Raw genomic sequence first — 19493 nt, 5'->3', positions numbered from 1 at the left:
GGTCATGTGTACATGTGACACATTCAATGCATTTGTGGTCAAAGTGTATTGTGTTGTATATTTTTATGGCAGAACATCAGTTTCGGTTAATGTAACAGTAACGATATTTAAATACAAAATTGACGACGTGATTCTTTCAGTCCAATCCGAAAATTACAGACATTTGTTTAGGTTTGGTCATTTGCATTCAACAGTTAGATTTGTGCCACACAATAATCAGTTTATATTCATAAAACTTAAATTATTACACAGATGAGGCTTTAAAGTCGTGTTGTGCACATTGTTGTAGATTCACAGAGTATCTCTCATCGCGAGAACAGAGATTGAGTTTGGGATGTACTTCCAAGGAGACAGCAACATTCTGATTACAATCCTCATGGTAAGATTACTAGTTTCATTATTATCTGTCCTGTGAATACAAATGAAGTGTGTGGATAAAACTAAAGTTCATATTATCAGTTTATGACAATAACATCTATGTGGATGTCAGAAGTAATTTTGACCCTGCTAAATAAACTATGTATGATTTGTAACAATGTGATCATAGCATTTCAGGACCAGTTTTTGTCTGTCCACAGCCTATAGTACACTGCGGTTTGCTGTACGTCTTGCTGAGGGTGCTGGATGTGCGAAGCACAGGTGGCAATAGCAAAGAGGCTTTGAACTGTCAGGGAACCTCCAAAGTCAATGACATCCCCGAGGACAACCAAGATGTCATCGGCGATGAAGATGAAGACGTCGCAGAGGAGAGAAACAGGGTTAATTCCCTTCAAACAGGAGCTCAGGTAGGATTAATCAGTTGTTTGTGCAGCTTAGGTAGGAATAATCAGTTGTTTGTTCAGCTCAGGTAGGAATAATCAGTTTGTGCAGCTTAGGTAGGAATAATCAGTTATTTGTGGAGCTTGGGTAGGAATAATCAGTTGTTTTTGTAGCTCAGGTAGGAGTAATCAGTTGTTTGTGCAGCTTAGGTAGAAATAATCAGTTGTTTGTTCAGCACAGGTAGGAATAATCAGTTGTTTGTTCAGCTCAGGTAGGAACATTCAGTTGTTTGTGCAGCTTAGGTAGAAATAATCAGTTGTTTGTTCAGCTCAGGTAGGAATAATCAGTTTGTGCAGCTTAGGTAGGAATAATCAGTTATTTGTGGAGCTTGGGTAGGAATAATCAGTTGTTTGTGCAGCCCAGGTAGGAACAATCAGTTGTTGGTGCAGACCAGGTAGGAACAATCAGTTGTTGGTGCAGACCAGGTAGGAACAATCAGTTATTTGTGCAGAACAGTTAGGGCACAGATACATGACTGTGGAGACACTTCAGACACAGGTACATGACTGTGGAGACACTTCAGACACAGGTACATAACTGTGGAGACACTCCAGACACAGGTACATGTCTGTGGAGACACTTCAGACACAGGTACATGACTGGAGACACTTCAGACACAGGTACATGACTGTGGAGACACTTCAGACACAGGTACATGACTGTGGAGACACTTCAGACACAGGTACATGTCTGTGGAGACAATTCAGACACTGGTACATGACTGTAGAGACACTTCAGACACAGGTACATGACTGTAGAGACAATTCAGACACTGGTACATGACTGTAGAGACACTTCAGACACAGGTACATGGCTGTAGAGACACTTCAGACACAGGTACATTACTGTGGAGACACTTCAGACACAGGAACATGACTGCAGACACTTCAGACACAGGAACATGACTATAGAGACACTTCAGACACAGGTACATGTCTGTGAAGACACTTCAGACACAGGAACATGACTGTAGAGACACTTCAGACACAGGAACATGACTGTAGAGACACTTCAGACACAGGTACATGACTGTAGAGACACTTCAGACACAGGTACATGACTGTAGAGACACTTCAGACACACGTACATGACTGGAGACACTTCAGACACGGGTACATGACTGTAGAGACACTTCAGACACAGGAACATGACTGTGGAAACACTTTAGACACAGGAACATGACTGTGGAGACACTTCAGACACAGGAACATGACTGTGCAGACACTTCAGACACAGGTACTTGACTGTGGAGACACTTCAGACACAGGTACTTGACTGTGGAGACACTTCAGACACAGGTACTTGACTGTAGAGACACTTCAGACACAGGTACATGCCCGTAGAGACACTTCAGACACAGGTACATGACTGTGAAGATACTTCAGACACAGGAATATGACTGTGGAGACACTTCAGACACAGGTACATGCCTGTAGAGACACTTTAGACACACATACATGACTGGAGACACTTCAGACACAGGTACTTGACCCTGGAGACACTTCAGACACAGGTACATGCCTGTAGAGACACTTCAGACACAGGATCATGACTGTTGAGACACTTCAGACACAGGATCATGACTGTTGAGACACTTCAGACACAGGTACATGAATGTGGAGACACTTCAGACACAGGAACATGACTGTGCAGACACTTCAGACACAGGAACATGACTATAGAGACACTTCAGACACAGGTACATGTCTGTGAAGACACTTCAGACACAGGAACATGACTGTAGAGATACTTCAGACACAGGAACATGACTGTAGAGACACTTCAGACACAGGTACATGACTGTAGAGACACTTCAGACACACGTACATGACTGGAGACACTTCAGACACGGGTACATGACTGTGGAGACACTTCAGACACAGGAACATGACTGTGGAAACACTTTAGACACAGGAACATGACTGGAGACACTTCAGACACAGGAACATGACTGTGCAGACACTTCAGACACAGGTACTTGACTGTGGAGACACTTCAGACACAGGTACTTGACTGTGGAGACACTTCAGACACAGGTACTTGACTGTAGAGACACTTCAGACACAGGTACATGCCCGTAGAGACACTTCAGACACAGGTACATGACTGTGAAGATACTTCAGACACAGGAATATGACTGTGGAGACACTTCAGACACAGGTACATGCCTGTAGAGACACTTTAGACACACATACATGACTGGATACACTTCAGACACAGGTACTTGACCCTGGAGACACTTCAGACACAGGTACATGCCTGTAGAGACACTTCAGACACAGGATCATGACTGTTGAGACACATCAGACACAGGATCATGACTGTTGAGACACTTCAGACACAGGTACATGAATGTGGAGACACTTCAGACACAGGAACATGACTGTGGAGACACTTCAGACACAGGAACATGACTGTGCAGACACTTCAGACACAGGTACATGACTGTAGAGACACTTCAGACACAGGCACATGTCTGTGAAGACACTTCAGACACAGGTACTTGACTGAACCTTCAAAATGTGTTAAAATCTCTGTGCATCGAATACTCAATAACCATATATTCATATGCATCGAATAGTGCAAAAGCTTTCAGGATCCATAACATTAATAATGATTCGTGTTGGAGAACACACTCCCATTCCCTTTCCAGTGCATGATCTCTGTGTTGATGTCCCACTTTCAGGACGCTCCTGTAGCCTATGTTCAGAACATCAGGAAAGAATTTGCTAAGGACATCAAAGCATTCTGTAAGAAAACTAAGCAAAAAACCAACGTTGCTGTGAGAAATGCAACATTTGCCGTGGACTGTGGGGAAGTGTTTGGACTTCTGGGACCTAACGGTGCTGGCAAGACCACAGCTCTCAACATGATCATTGCCGAGACTGGACCCACTAGGGGAAAGGTACTGTACTGTTGTAGCCTTTTAAAAAATGATGGCTTCATGACTCATTAAAATCAGATCTTAGTTCTCACTACCGCTAAACAAAGATCTGAAGAAATCCCATTACAGGGACCGCACAATGAAATGACGAACAAGAAGTCAACATTAGCCAATCAGAAATCAGCTTCCTCAAGCTTTCCTTGAGGATTACCCTTAATTTGTAACACTTTTGTAACATACAAAAAAATAAGAATGTCTTTAAATGCCTTTTCAACTTTTCCAACATCAAGCTGACATGCTGTGTTGTAACTGGAAGATAAAGCACCACTTAAACCAACTCACTCACTTTTGTTGTCACAATAAAAGACTGACTATATGGGATTTTGTTGGTTGCTTATCATTATACCCTTACAATGTTTGTTGGTGATCTTAATATCAATCACTGGTTTGTCTGGACCTGACTCAATTATTTAGCTGAAATATTGCTGACTGCTGTGTAAACAACAAACAAAACAAAACAAAAGCATGGTATTTAGATGAAATCCATTCTTCAGGTTATGTCAGTAGTTTTTGATACAAGTAAATAAAAACATCACATGGTCTTCCAGATTAGAACTTGTCCTCAGTCAACTATTATCATCTGAGGTGATTGAATCCAGTGATCACACTCAGTGACATGTTGATTGAGTGTCATCGTACTTGAATAACATCAATCGCTGGTTTGTCTGGTCCAGATTGGATTATTTTCTTGAGTGAGTGATTAGGGCTTTACATCATTTTTAGCAATATTCCAGCAATATCACAGTAGGTGACACCAGAAATGGGCTTCACACATTGTAACTATGTGGGGAATCAAACCCGGGCCTTCCGCATGATGAGCAAACACTTTAACCACTAGGCTACCCCACTGCCCTTGTTTACTGGACTATTGCCGGTGTATTGCACAAAATGCAACAACACACAACCACATTGACATGATTTGTTTCAATTGTAGGTTATTGTAGCTGGACACGATATACGGTCAAGTATGTCGTCTGCTTTCCAAGCCATGGGCTATTGCGCCCAGCATGATGCATTATGGGAGAAGATCACTCTACGTGAGCACATTGAATTCTATGGCTTGCTTCGTGGCCTCTCACAGAAAGACAGTGTAACCATGGCAGATGGGTATGTATGTTCATCTTAAATGTGGCTACGAAAAACACATCCAACCATAAAGTAGGTTTGAATGATGATAAATTGCTGTTGTAGCTTTTCAGGGTGGTGACACTAAGGATCACTAGGGTGTGGCATTAAACAACAATCAAACAAAACAAACCCATCATAACAAAGCTAATTGTTTTAGAATTATGCGGTGTTTTTATTTTCAGCATGATCGCATCTCTGAAGGTTGAAGAACATGCTAAGAAAGGAGCCAAGAAGCTGTCTGGAGGAACAAAAAGGAAGGTGTGTTTGGGGTGTAGGACAAGAGTACAAGTGAAGGTGTGGTGGGTGGGTGGACATAGGAAGGTGTGTTGAGGGTGGGGTACTAGGGAAGGAGAAGGATGTTGTGTTGAGGGTGGGGTACTAGGGAAGGAGAAGGATGTTGTGTTGAGGGTGGGGTACTAGGGAAGGAGAAGGATGTTGTGTTGAGGGTGGGGTACTAGGGAAGGAGAAGGATGTTGTGTTGATGGTGAGGTACTAGGGAAGGAGAAGGATGTTGTGTTGATGGTGGGGTACTAGGGAAGGAGAAGGATGTTGTGTTGATGGTGGGGTACTAGGGAGGACAAAGGAAGGTGTGTTGATGGTGGGGTACTAGGGAGGACAAAGGAAGGTGTGTTGATGGTGGGGTACTAGGGAGGACGAAGGAAAGTGTGTTGATGGCGGTGTACTAGGGAGGACAAAGGAAAGTGTGTTGAGGGCGGTGTACTAGGGAGGACGAAGGAAGGTGTGTTGATGGCGGTGTACTAGGGAGGACAAAGGAAAGTGTGTTGATGGTGAGGTACTAGGGAGGACAAAGGAAGGTGTGTTGATGGTGGGGTACTAGGGAGGACAAAGGAAAGTGTGTTGATGGCGGTGTACTAGGGAGGACAAAGGAAGGTGTGTTGATGATGAGGTACTAGGGAGGACAAAGGAAGGTGTGTTGATGGTGGGGTACTAGGGAGGACAAAGGAAAGTGTGTTGATGGTGGGGTACTAGGGAGGACAAAGGAAAGTATGTTGATGGTGGGGTACTAGGGAGGACAAAGGAAGGTGTGTTGATTGTGGGGTACTAGGGAGGACAAAGGAAGGTGTGTTGATGGTGGGGTACTAGGGAGGACGAAGGAAGGTGTGTTGATGGTGGGGTACTAGGGAAGGAGAAGGATGTTGTGTTGAGGGTGGGGTACTAGGGAAGGAGAAGGATGTTGTGTTGATGGTGGGGTACTAGGGAAGGAGAAGGATGTTGTGTTGAGGGTGGGGTACTAGGGAAGGAGAAGGATGTTGTGTTGATGGTGGGGTACTAGGGAAGGAGAAGGATGTTGTGTTGATGGTGGGGTACTAGGGAAGGAGAAGGATGTTGTGTTGATGGTGGGGTACTAGGGAAGGAGAAGGATGTTGTGTTGAGGGTGGGGTACTAGGGAAGGAGAAGGATGTTGTGTTGAGGGTGGGGTACTAGGGAAGGAGAAGGATGTTGTGTTGAGGGTGGGGTACTAGGGAAGGAGAAGGATGTTGTGTTGAGGGTGGGGTACTAGGGAAGGAGAAGGATGTTGTGTTGAGGGTGGGGTACTAGGGAAGGAGAAGGATGTTGTGTTGATGGTGGGGTACTAGGGAAGGAGAAGGATGTTGTGTTGATGGTGGGGTACTAGGGAAGGAGAAGGATGTTGTGTTGATGGTGGGGTACTAGGGAAGGAGAAGGATGTTGTGTTGAGGGTGGGGTACTAGGGAAGGAGAAGGATGTTGTGTTGATGGTGAGGTACTAGGGAAGGAGAAGGATGTTGTGTTGATGGTGGGGTACTAGGGAAGGAGAAGGATGTTGTGTTGAGGGTGGGGTACTAGGGAAGGAGAAGGATGTTGTGTTGATGGTGGGGTACTAGGGAGGACAAAGGAAGGTGTGTTGATGGTGGGATACTAGGGAGGACAAAGGAAAGTGTGTTGAGGGCGGTGTACTAGGGAGGACAAAGGAAAGTGTGTTGATGGCGGTGTACTAGGGAGGACAAAGGAAGGTGTGTTGATGGTGGGGTACTAGGGAGGACGAAGGAAGGTGTGTTGATGGTGGGGTACTAGGGAGGACGAAGGAAAGTGTGTTGATGGTGAGGTACTAGGGAGGACAAAGGAAGGTGTGTTGATGGTGGGGTACTAGGGAGGACGAAGGAAGGTGTGTTGATGGCGGTGTACTAGGGAGGACAAAGGAAGGTGTGTTGATGGCGGTGTACTAGGGAGGACAAAGGAAGGTGTGTTGATGGTGGGGTACTAGGGAGGACGAAGGAAAGTGTGTTGGTTGTGGGGTACTAGGGAGGACAAAGGAAAGTGTGTTGATGGTGGGGTACTAGGGAGGACAAAGGAAAGTATGTTGATGGTGGGGTACTAGGGAGGACAAAGGAAGGTGTGTTGATTGTGGGGTACTAGGGAGGACGAAGGAAAGTGTGTTGCTGGTGGGGTACTAGGGAGGACGAAGGAAGGTGTGTTGAGGGTGGTGTACTAGGGAGGACGAAGGAAGGTGTGTTGATGGTGGGGTACTAGGGAGGACGAAGGAAGGTGTGTTGAGGGTGGTGTACTAGGGAGGACGAAGGAAGGTGTGTTGATGGTGGTGTACTAGGGAGGACGAAGGAAGGTGTGTTGATTGTGGGGTACTAGGGAGGACAAAGGAAGGTGTGTTGATTGTGGGGTACTAGGGAGGACAAAGGAAGGTGTGTTGATTGTGGGGTACTAGGGAGGACAAAGGAAGGTGTGTTGATGGTGGGGTACTAGGAAGGAGAAGGAAGGCATGTCGAGGGTGGTGTACTAGAGAGGGCAAAGGAAGATGTGTCGAGGGGGGAAGTTGACTGGAAGTGGTGGTGGAACAATTTAGAGACAAAGTGACATCTTTTAAAGACATAGCAGTTTCGATATTCACTATGACCATGAAACCAACATGTTATCTTCATATGCATTTCTTTTTGTTCTGCCATGGTTACAGCTGAGCTACGCCATCAGCATGCTGGGCAGTCCAGAGATTGTGCTGCTTGATGAACCTTCCACCGGGATGGACCCTCAGTCCAAGAGATTCCTCTGGTCAGTTGCTGCTCTTCATCATACCAGTACATTCAGTGGTCTAGTGGTATAGCGTCCCCCCAGAGAGTGGAAGGACCGGGGTTCAAACCCAGTCATACCAAAAGATGTTAAGGATGGTACTTGTTGTTACCATGCCTGGGGCTCAGCATAAAGGGGCTAAAACAGGGTCTGGTCGGCTCAGAGTCAGTATACTGTGTCTGAGTGGCGTATTCATGTTAAAACTGCGACATGGTATCTCAGTGGGCTAGCCCTACAAAATCAGCATTTATCCGGACTAGTACTAGCTGTCACACACACACAGGTCCGCACGCACGTCGCTGTATTAGTGCAATAATCTTGGATGTTACGTTAAACCTTTCCACCTCACCACATTCAGTGGCGCTTTCGTTAACACTCTCTGGACATAAGAACAGGCTTTTATTTGGAGCTGCTCGCAGGTTCATGTGTAGCCCCAAATGTGCAGCAAATATCAGTAAAATATCAGAAATCTGATGTTTGTGGAAATATTTTGCTGATTACAGGACCAATAAAGAGAAAGAGGTTTTACAGCTTAGCATTATGTTATTGCATTGACTGTTGGCATTGCATTTGCCTGCTACGGAAGAAGAAGAATTCTTTATATAAGTGTCACATATTGCATACAATGATAGAACACAATATAACACTGTATTGCAATATGCAACCATTATTGTTTGTTTATTTGTTGTTTAACGCCACACTATTCTAGCTATATGACAGCAGTGTGTAAATAATCATGCCTGGACCAGACAATCCAGTGATTGACGTCATGAGCATCAATCCATGCAGTTGGGATAAGGTCAACAAGACACATGTGATCATATGTACACAATATTCATTACATGTTTAAAAATATATTTAAAAAATACATTTACAAATACAGCATTTGGTTTGGAGTCCAGGATAAATGCAGAAGAATCAAGTTCTGTGATTATGCAAGCATCTGCCTTTCACTCAGATATTGTGTAACCATATGAGCCTGTGTTTTCAGGGATACAATCAGTGGGAGTTTCGAGGGCACCAAGCGAGGCGCCATCCTCACCACCCACTACATGGAGGAGGCAGATGCCCTCTGCTCCAGAGTCGCCATCATGGTCAATGGAAAGATTGAGTAAGTAATTTGTCACACGTTCAAGTCATTCCCTTTGCCAAACAACATACTGCTGTTTCAACCTCATGTGTTCAGATATGCGGTTATTTTTTTAGTATACCCTAAAATTTCATTTTAAATGGACAGCTTTAACTAGAGGTTTTCAGATGATAAAATTTCCAGGCATGAAATACTCAAAAAAACCTTCTCATCTGACACATATGTTTGTTAACTTTGTAAAATACAAATGTTATTTCTCATTTTCTGAAGCACTCTCTCTCTCACTCAACGTGAATGCTATGACGTCACCCTGGAATGCCATGACGTCACGGTGCAATGCTCACTGTCTCAAGGTGTCTCACCATTAATGTTTCGCTATCTCCAAGTACCTCACTCTCATGTCTCACTATCTCCAGGTGTCTCGCTGTCTACAGATGTTTTACTCTCATGTCTCACTATCTCCAGGTGTCTCACTCTCATGTCTCACTATCTCCAGGTGTCTCCCTCTCATGTCTCACTATCTCCAGGTGTCTCGTTGTCTACAGATGTTTTACTCTCATGTCTCACTATCTACAGATGTCTCCCTTTTATGTCTCACTATCTCCAATTGTCTCACTCTCATTCTCTAACTATGTACAGAGGTCTCATTTTCATGTCTCACTATTTACAGATGTCTCACTATCTCCAAGTGTCTCACTCTCATGGGTCACTATCTACAGATGTCTCATTCTCTCACTATCTACAGGTATCTGACTATCTGCAGATGTCTCATTCTCTCACTATCTACAGGTATCTGACTATCTGCAGATGTCTCACTCATGTCTCACTATCTACAGATGTCTCACTTTCATTCTCTCACTATTTACAGATGTCTCACTTTTATTCTCTCACTATTTACAGATGTCTCGCTTTCATTCTCTCACTGTTTACAGATGTCTCACTATCTACAGGTGTCTCACTCTCATGTCTCACTCTCTACAGATGTTTCACTATCTGCAGATGTCTCACTCTCATGTCTCACTATCTCCAGGTGTCTCGCTGTCTACAGATGTTTTACTCTCATGTCTCAGTATCTACAGATGTCTTCCTCTCATGTCTCACTATCTCCAGGTGTCTCGCTGTCTACAGATGTTTTACTCTCATGTCTCACTATCTACAGATGTCTTCCTTTCATGTCTCACTATCTCTAAGTGTCTCACTCTCATTCTCTAACTATGTACAGAGGTCTCATTCTCATGTCTCACTATTTACAGATGTCTCACTATCTCCAAGTGTCTCACTCTCAATGGTCACTGTCTACAGAGGTCTCATTCTCATGTCTCACTATTTACAGATGTCTCACTATCTCCAGGTGTCTCGCTGTCTACAGATGTTTTACTCTCATGTCTCACTATCTACAGATGTCTCACTTTCATTCTCTCACTATCTACAGGTGTCTCACTCTCATCTCTCACTCTCTACAGATGTCTCACTCTCATGTCTCACTATCTGCAGTTGTTTCACTCTCTACAGATGTCTCACTCTCATGTCTCACTATCTGCAGTTGTTTCACTCTCTACAGATGTCTCACTCTCATGTCTCACTATCTGCAGGTGTCTGGGTCCTACACAGCACCTGAAGGACAAGTACGGCAGCGGCTACCTCCTGGAGGTGAAACTGAAGACAGGGGGACATGGAGAAGACATTGAGGCTAGGATGGACAGTTTGGAGAGCCATGTTGTAGCTCTGTTTCCACAGGCCTCCTGTATGGAGAGATTCGAGGAACGAGGACAGTACAAGATACCCAGGGATAATGTCAAATCCTTATCAGAAACTTTCTCATCTCTTGAACAAAGTGAGTCTTTATATCAAATGTGTTGACATAAGAGGGTTCTACATATTTGTTGAAGAGACGTTGGGACTAGTCCTGTAGTCCTTGCCAAACAGACCAATAGTTCAGGTATCATAAGAACCAGTAGAAATTTGCCATTATTAAGGGTTTTGTTATATATATGTTATCTTATAAGGACTAGTGGACTAAAACAGTTAGTTTCTAACGTTGATATATATGAATATATATATACGAGGGCTGGCTGAAAAGTTCTGAGCCTAACTGTGAAAGACCCGTATCAAGTGGATAGTCTTCATTTATTTCTCCACAAAGTCCCCTTCTAGGTTTACACACTTTTTCCAGCGATGGTGCAAGGCCTGGATGCCGGTAAAGAAGAAATTTTCTTCAGCCACCCTAAAAAAGTCATTCACAGCGGAAATGACGTCATTACAAGGAAAATGGCGACCGACCAGTTCCTTTTTCATTTTGGGAAACAGGGGGAAGTCTGACGGGGCAAAATCGGGTGAATAAGGGGGATGGTCAATGAGTTCCAAGCCACAATCATGGATCGCTGACATGGCAACCACAGATTTGTGAACAGGAGCATTGTCTTGGTGGAACAGGACTCCTTTAGTGAGCATTTGATACTTGAGCTTTGATAGCTTCACGCAACTGTCTCAGTAGGTCAGCATAATATCTTCAAATGATAGTCTGGCCTTTTTCAAGATAGTCAATCAGCAGAATACCCTTGGAATCCAAAAGACTGAAGCCATCACCTTTCCAGCAGAAGGAACTGACTTGGCTTTTGCGGGGGCTAGTGATTCCGGATGCATCCATTGTTTAGACTGAATTTTGGTTTCTGGTTGAAAGTAATGAATCCAGGTCTTATCCATGGTTACAAATCAGGCCAAAAAATCATCGGGATCTGCTTCAAAACGACATTCCCAACTCGTTGGTGATAATGTGCTCAACCCTCTCATGAGAGATGCCCACAACACTGGCAATATGTCGAGTAGTCAATCGTCGATCAGCCATCACCATGTCATGCACCCGGGTAATGTTTTCCGGAATGGTTGCTGTTGAAGGCCTTCCTGGACACAGGTCATCGTCAAGGCTCTCTCTGCCACACTTGAATTCTGCAGCCCACTTCTTTACAGTGGAAAAGGAAGGGGCATGATCCCATAAAGTGGAGACCATGTCAGCATGTATCTGTGTTGGAGTTAGCTCTTTCAGCTGCAGGTACTTGATGACTGCCCTATAGCCAGTTTTGTCCATTTCTGGTGATTTCAATGGGTAGGTTCACAAGATGGTCTGGTACAAAGACAATAATAACACTACAGTTGCAGTTCTTATGTCTATGATTCATTAAATGATTGTACTTGTAGGTGGCAAAAGTTTGTTTCAATCCGATTGAGATATCCCACTTAGGCTTAGAACATTTCAGCCAGCCTAGTATATATTTCCCAGACTTATAATTGAATATCTGCCATGTAATTTGCCAATGATTGATAGTTAACCCTTCTTCTTTCCTCAGCTAAACAAACCCATGATGTAGAGGAGTACAGTTTCAGTCAGTCCACTCTGGAACAGGTAAGTACAGGAGTGAGTGAGTGAGTGAGAATGTTAGGTTTTATGTCGTTTGTAAAAATATTCTAGCCATATCACTGTGGGGTCACCAGAACCGGACTTCATACATTGTACCCATGTGGAGAATGAAACAGGGGACTTCCACATGTTGAGCAAATGCTTGAACCACTAGGCTACCACACCGCCCCAGTAAGTAGAGTAGGACTCCAGCTCGTCAATGAAGCAAGATTATCTTCCCTTCAGTCATCCACGGGAGCACTGCTGGCCCAGTCGTCTTAGGTGCAGCAATTCGCTGTGCAGAGTTGCATCCTTTGGGTTTGAAATCTGGTTCACCCCGATTATGTTGCTAGGTTTGTCAGCACCATACCGCTCGTGGGTTTCATCAAAGGTTAAACATTTGACACCTGAATGACTTTACAGAGTGCAGGGTATGAAACTCCCAAAGATTTCAGCCAGACCACAGGACGGGCTAGCTGAAATACTTGCCAGCCCTGACCAAAACCTGCCTGCCCACTATAATCATATGTTTCTCTGGATAATTTAATCAAAACTTTAAATCGAATTCATGGAACATGAAGTAATGCAAGAAAAGAAATAGCAAACACTTTTTAGGACAGATTTGTATTTAATATCCTAGAATACATCATGTAAATATCCTTATTCCTAAATAGGGCCTAAGTTTTAGGTTGTCTAAAAGCTACATGGTTTTTTGGTTACATTTTATCATTCATCTTTACATGTGAATTAATGCTTATCATCGGGAAATATTTAGAATATTTACACATATGAAATATAACCCGACCGTCGGGCAGGGGGATTTGAAAATCTGGTAGCCCGAGTTGAAATCAACCCGTCTCGGACGGTCGGGCAGGCAGGTATTTCGAACGCTGCAGAGTGTTTTGTAAAAGATGGGACAGAGAGAAAAAGGATAAAAATGTTTCAGATTGACCTATTAGATACCATATCCAGTTGAGTTAATTTTGGTTTATCCTTTGTGAAAGGCCAGGGATAAGAGAATTAAACAGGCACAATGAGCAACGTTTTAAATGATTAAATATCAAAGTCTACAAACGTGTGTGCATTTCTTCATTTAGGATGCTGTTGGGATGTCCCCATGACCTTATCCTTGTCTTAAAATTCGCCCCGATTATGTTTCTAGATTTGTCAGCACCATACCCGTGCTCGTGGGTTTCACCGAAGTGGTAAACGTCTGAGACCTGCATCACTTCGGGCTTTCCTCCCACATTAAGCTGACATGCCGCAATATAACTGGAATACTGTTAAAAGCAGCGTTAAACCCAACTCACTCACTTGTCTTTAGAGTCGACCAAATATTGGGACAGGCATGTCCTCTGTGCATGATTGCAGGTCATTGTACCCTGATAGTGTGGATCATTGCTCATAATTTCATCACTTTTTTGCCTTGCCCTGACAGATGATTTGTCAGTGACTACTGTAAGCAGCATAAAGATTTGTTCACACTAGTGGGAATTCCAGGGTAGAACTGGTTCCGAGCAAGCTATACTGGTTGTAAGAGGTGACTTAATAGCTCAGGCAGTCTGGTTGACTTGGTCGATAGCATTGTTTGTTTGTTGTTTAACGCCGCACTCAGCAATATTCCAGCTATATGACGGCAGTCTGTAAATAATCGAGTCTGGACCAGACAATTCAGTGATTGACATCATGAGCATCGATCCATGCAATTGGGATAGGATGACATGCATCAACCAAGTCAGCAAGCCTGACCACCCGATCCTTTTAGTAACCTCTTACGACAAGCAAAGTCGCCTTTTAAGGCAAGCATGGGTTACTGAATCTTCACAGGTGGTTGATAGTATGATATTGTTCTCCAATGACGAAAATTGTCACTCCATTGTCGGATCCAGAATTGATCATTTACAGCCTGCCCTATTCCTGGAATATTGCTGAGTGCAGCATCAAACAAGAAAAACTACAATGGCTTGAATGTTGCAGGTGTTCCTGGACTTTGCCAAGAAGCAGCATGAAGAAGGAGAAGAGGACAATGTGCCGAAATCTCTGATGAGGCAGCTGTCTGATGCGGGAGGACACAGGGACAGCGACAGCCGCGGCAGAGGCAACATCAGTGTGCGCATGTGAATCAAGACCAATGGAGTTCGATAACATCTTAGCTTGGTGGTGCACTTTGTAGTGCAGAAGACTCAGCAAGCATTTTAAAGCCTTTGTCGTGGTCTACTTGTACCATGCAATCATGAACTATCTGTTGCCAGAGAAGTACATGCAACATGACGGAAGTCATATTCAGCTGGCCTCACAGTGACAAGTCAGTAATACTGATAACTTTATACATGTATTGTACAATGTATATGTATATAAGGCAATGTGATTTTCTGGGAGGAGTCCAATTCAAGCCTGGAATTAAGCATTGTTCTGGGCTCCATTTGAATTTGACTTTTATTTTGTGGATTTAAATTTTTAAATGAGATAACTTTATTTCTGGGACTTAATTTTGGTCTAAGTCACATTTTAAGAAAGTAATACATTCCAGGATATCTTGATAAATATCAGGATATCAGTTGATTACGTTTCACTGTATACTGTTAGACAGCAATGATATGTTCAACAAGAGATAAACACTTTATACTTGACATCATTTTGAAACATGTATCTAATCACCGTATCAACATATTCAGTGTATACCTTCGTTTACTAAGTTGTGTTCAACTACTGGGCATATGTAACAATATATTAATAACAGCATTATGGTAGGTGTAGTTTCCATGGTTACTTACATGTATATATTGGAGTGAGTGAGTTAATATTTAAAGTCACATCGGCATTGTTTCAGCCATATCGTGACTTGAGCAAGTTATGCATTTATATAATATCTTAAGACCTGTCGTCGAAGGACAGTATAACAACTAGCAAAATATCACGATTCTAATTGTAAAACTAGTTTTAGAACAATAAAATAATATGGGAAAGCACATTAGACAATCAACAGGATTCCAGGATCAACAGGATTAAATTCTTGCCAAAATATCAGGAGGTAAATTGTGATTGAATTGACAATTTGAAACTGAAAAAATCTTGATCTGATTAGTTTAAACTTTAACCTTGGACCACACACTTGAAGAGCATCATTAAGTCAAGTAAATATGAAGTCATAAAAATCAAATTCTCTTCTTACTAATTTACTTGTAGATCCATGTTCATCTTACTAACGTATTAATGAGTGAGTAAGTATGTTTTTAAGCCGCCTTTAGTAATATTCCAGCAACATCACGGCGGGGTCACCAGAAATGGGCTTCACACATTGTATCCATGTGGGGAATCAAACCCTGGTCTTCGGCGTGACAAGCAAACACTTTAAACACTAGGCTACCTGACCGCCCACCCAGAGTATTAAATAGTCTGTACTTAGGTTTCTGTATCCATTTCTGCAAATTAATATTCCGAGTACATTTTTGGAGTTCGAGATTTTGTATCCATCAGTCGAACTTATACCAAGATGATGTTGGATCAAGACCAGGTCCAGTCACGTTTGTTTCGTGATAAACCGTTACTAGAATAGTGATTCGTGATACTTCAACAGTGTAACCTTAAAACATTAAAAGCCATAAAATCATAACCAGCCAGCAGCCATGAGAAAAGTATGTTCATGTGTGATCCTTCCCCAGGGTTAGAAGTGAAAGGGTCCCTTTAAGCTTGAGCTTTGCTCAGCAGTACCTAGGGACCTCGGGACCTCGAAATATTTAACATTGGGATTATGTCCGCTAGGCTCCCATGCATATTTTTGAACACTGATCCATGTATACTGATTAATGTCATGGTGTAATTCCATATTAAGGTTATACATCTGGGTTTTTTTTGGTTTTTCCTGCCATCATTGCCACTTGCTGTGACCAGTTGTATCCCATCTGCCACACTTGTAACTGTAGCTTCCTTCAATCAGCAGCTCAAGACTCCTGTGATAAATGAGAAGATGTGATGTTAAATGAAACCCAGTTAGTTAGTTAGTTAGTTAGTTAGTTAGTTAGTTAGTTAGTTAGTTAGTTAGTCTGATGCCACCAGTACTAACACTACTACTGGACAGAATATCTGGGACCAATCAGAACGTATCTTTCAGTCAGCCATTGGACAGGCTATCGCTGACCAATCAGAAAATCTCTTTCATTCTGCCATTAGACAGAGTATCTCTGACCAATCAGAAGGTCTCTTTCAGTCAGCCATTTGAAAGACTATGTCTAACCAATCCGAAACTCTGTTGTAATATGTCCTTTCTCAGTCAACCATTAGACTTAGCATTACACCACTGCCACAAACAAATTTGCATATCAGGACTGCGCATTCTGAAACCGCAGCAGCCAAACCTGGTGCAAGTGTTTCAATGCAATTTACATATTGTTCTGAATAATATTTAAGATGTGCTAATGCACCAGCAACAGTAGTGGTATGACATATCTGTACACATGAAAAATGACTATCTATCTGCAGGGCTTCAAATCTGCTTCAAATCTGCACCTAGAACCATACCATTGTAAACATAGTTTTTAGGATATTTTATCGAAGAAAGTGAACAATTTCATGACATTTGCTTGTCTGAATGTGTAGAGTCTTTAAGGACTGTAATAGATGAAAAACCTATGTAATTTGTTGAGTAGAATAAGTAAGATATGACAAATTTGTTTGATTTTGTTATAATATGGGGTCAGGAGAATGAGAAAAAATATGAATTCTCTGTTATCCATTTTGCATTTTTGTGAAATGTTACAGGAATGTCAATTCTTTTTTGTCCGTTTCTTTTAAACTTTATACTTTTAAAGTTGCCATGGAACAAAGTTACTCACTATTTGGAGTACCATTGGAGACATCACTTCATAATTGTAACCTGTTTATAATAGTCGACCACATACATATCCATAGTACAGACATATCCTATTTGAAATGATCTCATGTTTATCAGTAGTTTATAACAGTAAAGACAGGATATTTTATGGATGACAACTTCTATATTCTATTGCAATAGTTGATAAGCTGTTGTTTACTGAATTTAACACACTGACATGTTAAAATGTGAGTTTGAGGTTTTTTAGTGTGCTTGTTTCAAGTATTGAGATACAATTATTGTTTTTTATATGTGTTTGCGTACTTAACATTAAGCGAGTATATTTGGTGTTTGTTTTTAATACTGTGGTGTATGTCAACAGATATGCTTTAATATCACCTTGGGTATAGAGTGTGAAACAGGTATTTTACCTGACACTTATTAACCCGAAATATTTGGGTCAGAGTTTTACTGTAAACTTGTCACAGTCAAAATGGCATATATTTTGTCTATTATATACATATATTTCAGCCTATGAAAGTATTGGGTCTTCTTTTGGGCAATGAAACTAAACTTTCACATATTGTGCATTAAATTGTTGTTGTTTTCTGAGAAAATCAGATGAAGATAAAAATAAAATGAAATAAATTGTATTGGCTTACACTCATGTGGTACAGCACGTAATATATTGACAACTAGAACACCAATATATATTTTACCACATTTATTGTATAATTATTTTTTTTATTTATATATGTTTCCCTTAATTGTTTCCTCTAAATGTCATAGGTGCCATGAAAATTGGCGGGATGTCATGGCAAGTGGTCTGAAGTCTTTATGATCTGGATCATGTCATGTTAAGCAGCATGGTTTCATGTCATGTTGAGCAGCATGGTTTCATGTCATGTTGAGCAGCATGGTTTCATGTCATGTTGAGCAGCATGGTATCATGTCATGTTGAGCAGCATGGTATCATGTCATGTTGAGCAGCATGGTATCATGTCATGTTGAGCAGCATGGTTTCATGTCATGTTGAGCAGCATGGTATCATGTTGAGCAGCATGGTATCATGTCATGTTGAGCAGCATGGTATCATGTCATGTTGAGCAGCATGGTATCATGTCATGTTGAGCAGCATGGTTTCATGTCATGTTGAGCAGCATGGTTTCATGTCATGTTGAGCAGCATGGTATGTCATGTTGAGCAGCATGGCATCAAGTCATGTTGAGCAGCATGGTATCATGTCATGTTGAGCAGCATGGTTTCATGTCATGTTGAGCAGCATGGTATCATGTCATGTTGAGCAGCATGGTTTCATGTCATGTTGAGCAGCATGGTTCCATGTCATGTTGAGCAGCATGGTATCATGTCATGTTGAGCAGCATGGTATCATGTCATGTTGAGCAGCATGGTATCATGTCATGTTGAGCAGCATGGTTTCATGTCATGTTGAGCAGCATGGTATCATGTCATGTTGAGCAGCATGGTATCATGTCATGTTGAGCAGCATGGTTCCATGTCATGATGAGCAGCATGGTTCCATGTCATGTTGAGCAGCATGGTATCATGTCATGTTGAGCAGCATGGTTTCATGTCATGTTGAGCAGCATGGTATCATGTCATGTTGAGCAGCATGGTTCCATGTCATGTTGAGCAGCATGGTATCATGTCATATTGAGCAGCATGGTTCCATGTCATGTTGAGCAGCATGGTTTCATGCTGAGCTTCATACTGCCATGGCCACAAGCTGGATGTATTACAACTACCCTCCTGTCATGACAAGTTCTTCCAGCCCCATGACATCTGTAACTGCCAGTAATGAATGTGATATAGATATGTTTCTTGCAGTTCGTTTTCAATTTCATTCTTTTTTCAACCAAACAATTCCAAAATCTTATATTACTTATTATATTTTTACAGCCTAGATGTGTCATCCTTTTAGGCCAGTGCTGTTATTTTCTGATAGCTAGTAATACCCAAGCTATGATATTCAATGTTGTTTGTGTAGAATGTTATCTGGATAAGCTTATGTTCTTATCAAATACCAAAATACACAAGGCATAATATCAAAATACAACATTGTTAGGATTTAATTATGTTTATTTACAATAAATATTAATTTTAAATGTAAAATATTTTGTCAAATGTAAATAGAAATATGCATTTGAATTTTGAATTCTCTCTGCAAATAATTTTTATTTATTTTTTCCACTTTATCAATATATAGTGAAGGCTGAGCTGTAAAAAAA

General features: G+C 41.9%; 1 protein-coding gene across 2 annotated transcripts in view; it reads left to right on the top strand.

Annotated features, from left to right (window-relative positions):
• Positions 1 to 14830, top strand: part of LOC139468005 (cholesterol transporter ABCA5-like) — a 58104-nt gene extending 43274 nt beyond the window's left edge. The window contains exons 23-32 of one of the 2 annotated variants that reach the window (XM_071249653.1): positions 290 to 379; positions 579 to 785; positions 3506 to 3724; positions 4698 to 4870; positions 5074 to 5149; positions 7838 to 7932; positions 8942 to 9061; positions 10633 to 10874; positions 12385 to 12440; positions 14412 to 14830. In XM_071249653.1, the coding sequence (XP_071105754.1) occupies positions 290 to 379; positions 579 to 785; positions 3506 to 3724; positions 4698 to 4870; positions 5074 to 5149; positions 7838 to 7932; positions 8942 to 9061; positions 10633 to 10874; positions 12385 to 12440; positions 14412 to 14555 (1422 nt within the window). In that variant the 3' untranslated portion in view covers positions 14556 to 14830. Of the gene's footprint in view, positions 1 to 289; positions 380 to 578; positions 786 to 3505; positions 3725 to 4697; positions 4871 to 5073; positions 5150 to 7837; positions 7933 to 8941; positions 9062 to 10632; positions 10875 to 12384; positions 12441 to 14411 lie in introns of those variants that run through there. The other variant, XM_071249654.1, reaches the window with a different exon arrangement.
• The last annotated feature ends 4663 nt before the right edge of the window (positions 14831 to 19493 follow it).

Source organism: Haliotis cracherodii, unplaced genomic scaffold, assembly GCF_022045235.1.
Source record: "Haliotis cracherodii isolate W230 unplaced genomic scaffold, xgHalCrac1.p SCAF_2, whole genome shotgun sequence".
NCBI classification, from domain to species: domain Eukaryota; kingdom Metazoa; phylum Mollusca; class Gastropoda; order Lepetellida; family Haliotidae; genus Haliotis; species Haliotis cracherodii.
This window is presented reverse-complemented; position numbering and strand designations above follow the sequence as displayed.